This window comes from Monopterus albus, unplaced genomic scaffold, assembly GCF_001952655.1.
Source record: "Monopterus albus unplaced genomic scaffold, M_albus_1.0 scaffold167.1, whole genome shotgun sequence".
NCBI classification, from domain to species: Eukaryota; Metazoa; Chordata; class Actinopteri; order Synbranchiformes; family Synbranchidae; genus Monopterus; species Monopterus albus.
In genome coordinates, this window is record NW_018128047.1 from 755,372 (window position 1) to 758,950 (window position 3,579).

The following is a 3,579-nucleotide window of genomic DNA, read 5'->3' on the forward strand; positions in this document are numbered from 1 at the left end:
GAAGTGGTGACGTGAACCATTTCCTCGTCACTTCTGCTGGAAAATATTCTAGATGTGTTTATGTTGTCATTTACTACATTGCTTTCATGTTAGCTTGGCTTGTTTCAGATCTTTAGAAGTATTAAAACTCATGTGATGAACCCAGAGTTTAAGAAAATCACACATTCACACAACTTTTGGGGGTTAAGCAATAAGCAGACTGTAGAAAATGCAGTAGAAAGCCTAGACCTTTCCAGTTAGTTGTGTCAGAATGAGTCAAGCAGTAGTAAGCCCAAGGATCAGTGATGTCGAAACTAAGGTGTGGTTGACTGCACCTTTAACTAAACACGTTTGAGTGACGTCAGCCGCAGACAGCGTGCTGAGTGTGGGCAGGAAGCGGAGAGCTCACGGAGTTAAGCTGCCTAGAATTAGTTAGTTATATACCGGAAATCACATAATTCAGCTTCAGGGCGTATTTTTATTGCAATAAAAATAATAATTAGCAAGAAGAACATCTAAAGTAACAAGCATGTTAGCATGAATTTTTGTAAACTGCCTTGTTTAACATGTAGTGCACACCGTAACTGGGCTGACTTTGCAGGAGATAGGAAGCATTTATACTTTTACTTTGAAGGTTCACAAAGGAAAAGCTACTTCCCTTTATGGGTGACTTGACTCTTCCAAAGACATCGAAGGGCGGACAGTGGCTACTTGAACGAAAACGAGGGGAGGTTGCTGAAGAACCGGCTGGGCTGTTGTAGGGTACTCAACATGCTATAACACAAATGCTGTTGAACGCGGGTCCTAAACAACCGTCTTTACCTCTGGAGCGGCAGTAGTTGGCGGCCACGCCCAGTACTCGCCGACCGGAGCCCGTACAAAACTGCTGGCGGATCCGCAGCGGCGAGCGGTTTGAGAGCCAGGAGGGAGGCTAGCGGGCTCATAGCGGAGAGGAAACAGGAGTGTTAGCTGTTTTGGGAATCATGAGAGAGTACAAAGTAGTGGTTCTCGGGTCCGGAGGGGTCGGCAAATCCGCATTAACCGTTCAGTTTGTGACGGGATCTTTCATAGAGAAATACGACCCCACGATAGAGGATTTCTACAGGAAGGAGATCGAGGTAGACTCCTCTCCGTCCGTCTTGGAGATCCTGGACACGGCGGGGACCGAGCAGTTCGCCTCCATGCGAGACCTGTACATCAAAAACGGGCAGGGTTTCATCCTGGTCTACAGCCTGGTGAACCAGCAGAGTTTCCAGGATATCAAACCCATGAGAGATCAGATCATTCGGGTGAAAAGGTACGAGAGAGTGCCGATGATTCTGGTTGGAAATAAAGTGGATCTGGAGGGGGAAAGGGAGGTGTCGTCCGGTGAAGGGAAGGCACTGGCGGACGACTGGAACTGCCCGTTCATGGAAACTTCAGCCAAAAACAAAAGCTCTGTGGACGAGCTGTTCGCAGAGATAGTACGACAGATGAACTATGCCTCAACACCGAATGGCGACGACCAGTGTTGTTCGTCTTGTGTCATTCTTTAAGAAAAAAAAAAGAACAACCATAAAGTTTTATTCTTTGCGCAATGGTAAGTAGAAACACCACGCACTGGAAATGTATAGCAGACATTAGTGTTTTATCAGATACACTGACTAGTACACTTGTAAACATGCCATTGAAACCATTTCTTAGCACATATTAAGTACAGAGTAGTGAACAGAAGAATGCCGGAAGTATGTTCCGCTTGGCTTCGTTTTGATATTTAGCTTCTAGATTTGTATTTGTTCTCCTTCATCTGAGCCCAGTGTTAGTTGCCACTGGTAACCGCAGCAGGACACTTGCCGTCTATTATTTTGAAGAAGTGTCTGACTCATTTGCGGAACTGGAGGGACAAGCTATGACAGAGTTTACAGTTAGCGGTTAAATCTGTACACCAAGTCTGGAGCTCTTAAACTGCTCAAGATCTGTTTTCCAGAATGAGGTTAACAAGAGGGAAGGGATTGCAGTGTGCAGTGCACGATCAGAGATCAGCAAGTTGGTTTTTGCTGAACTGAGCCCAAACGTAGCCTTTAAACAGTGCATTTCTCTTTAGCTTTTGTCTGAGGTTGGCCATTCATGACTCTTTTTCTCTTTTGTGGCAGTGTGCTGCAGCAAGTGTGTACTGTTGAGCTCTTCTTCGTGTCTCACCCTGGCCTTGGAGGAAAGTGAAGGGAGGAATGCTGCAGGGGGGACCAGAGGAGGAGGAGGGGGTCAACTGAGACAGAGGGAGGGGTCTGCTCTTCAGGAATTCTGCTGGGTTGGAGTATCTTCGCTGCACGATCAGTGTCTACCGTTGATGTGGACTCAGTGTCATATCCAGAGTTTCAGCAACACTCCCCTCACAGGATCCTGACTGTAGCCCAAATGGAAACTAAACCCCAATGGAACAGATATGGAGAGCAACACTTAGAGACAGTCATTAACGGATACTTCTGTATAAGACAAAGATGGAGAGAGAGAGAGAGAGAGTATATTTTGTTAATAAACTGCACAGTCTGGGGCAGGTGAAGATTTGGGTGATGTCTCTGCCTGACCCACTTTTCCAAAGTCAAAAGAATTTGACACCACTTATCTGCTGGTGGAGTTAATGTGACGAGTGCCACTTTTTTTTTTCTTTGTCTCCTCTTCGGTGTGTGAGAGGACCTTAACTGAAGTGACACAGGGATAGTGACCCAATCACCCCTGTGTCGAGTGCCTTTCCAAAACTAATCAGCTGTTCAGATTTAGTGCCAACATTCATGTATCACCAAAAGAACCCTTCAACATGGCAGTCCAAAAACGAGTGAACTGTTCTTCTGGATAATCTCATAAGCTGAGGGGAAAAAAAAACAAAAACCCTGCACTAGGCTTTTTGTTAATGGAATGGCAGTTTTCTTTGTGTTTTACATTGGCCTGTTTGAAGTCTAAGGTGATTCTTTTTTTTTTTTTGCAACATTTGCTTGGTCTGGCCAAATCTTTATCTTGAAATGCACAGGTACTAGAACCCCCTAGTCATAATAACACCAAACGCTTACCCGCTAGACATCTTAATTCAAAGGATGTGTTTGTTCTCTTTATTTTGTTGTTTTTAACAGGAAATGTGATGATGTACCGTTGACAGATCTAACCTGATTGTATGTTAATTTCAGACCAGCCTTTTGATAGTGGGCTGTCTGTTTTTAAAAACAAGACTTTTAATACAAACTGCATTTTTTTAAAAAAGAAACCAGGCTGTGATTTCTCTTTGTTGACATCTCTGTTTCACTGTATTACCACAGCAGCTATCTGCCAGTTGGCTGAGCCTAAACAAAGCTGTCATGGGTTTGGAGTTTATCAGTGCTTAAACACCAGATTAGTATGTTTGAATACAACATTTTATGACAAATACCTACAGTAATACAGTAGTTCAAATGGTAAATGTATAGCTGTGTGCATAATTTAGCATTAACCTGGCTTCCCACAAAGCCCAAATTTACATGACCCGTTTGACAGTTGAGGAAGTACAGTAGCCCACAGACTAACAGGAAATAGGGGATCAAAATGCAGCGTGTTTGTTTAAGTTTTATTTTGATGAATTTACTGCGCACATTA

General features: G+C 43.9%; 1 protein-coding gene across 1 annotated transcript; it reads left to right on the forward strand.

Annotated features, from left to right (window-relative positions):
- Positions 1-656: 656 nt before the first annotated feature.
- Positions 657-3,217, forward strand: LOC109969016 (ras-related protein Rap-2b). Its single transcript, XM_020615651.1, has 2 exons — positions 657-1,558; positions 2,112-3,217. The coding sequence occupies exon 1, from the start codon at positions 963-965 to the stop codon at positions 1,512-1,514; it is 552 nt and encodes a 183-aa protein (XP_020471307.1). The 5' UTR covers positions 657-962; the 3' UTR covers positions 1,515-1,558; positions 2,112-3,217.
- Positions 3,218-3,579: the final 362 nt, after the last annotated feature.

Excerpts from the sequence above, each read along its gene's own strand:
- LOC109969016 (XM_020615651.1), top strand. The coding sequence starts at position 963 with ATGAGAGAGTACAAAGTAGTGGTTCTCGGGTCCGGAGGGGTCGGCAAA.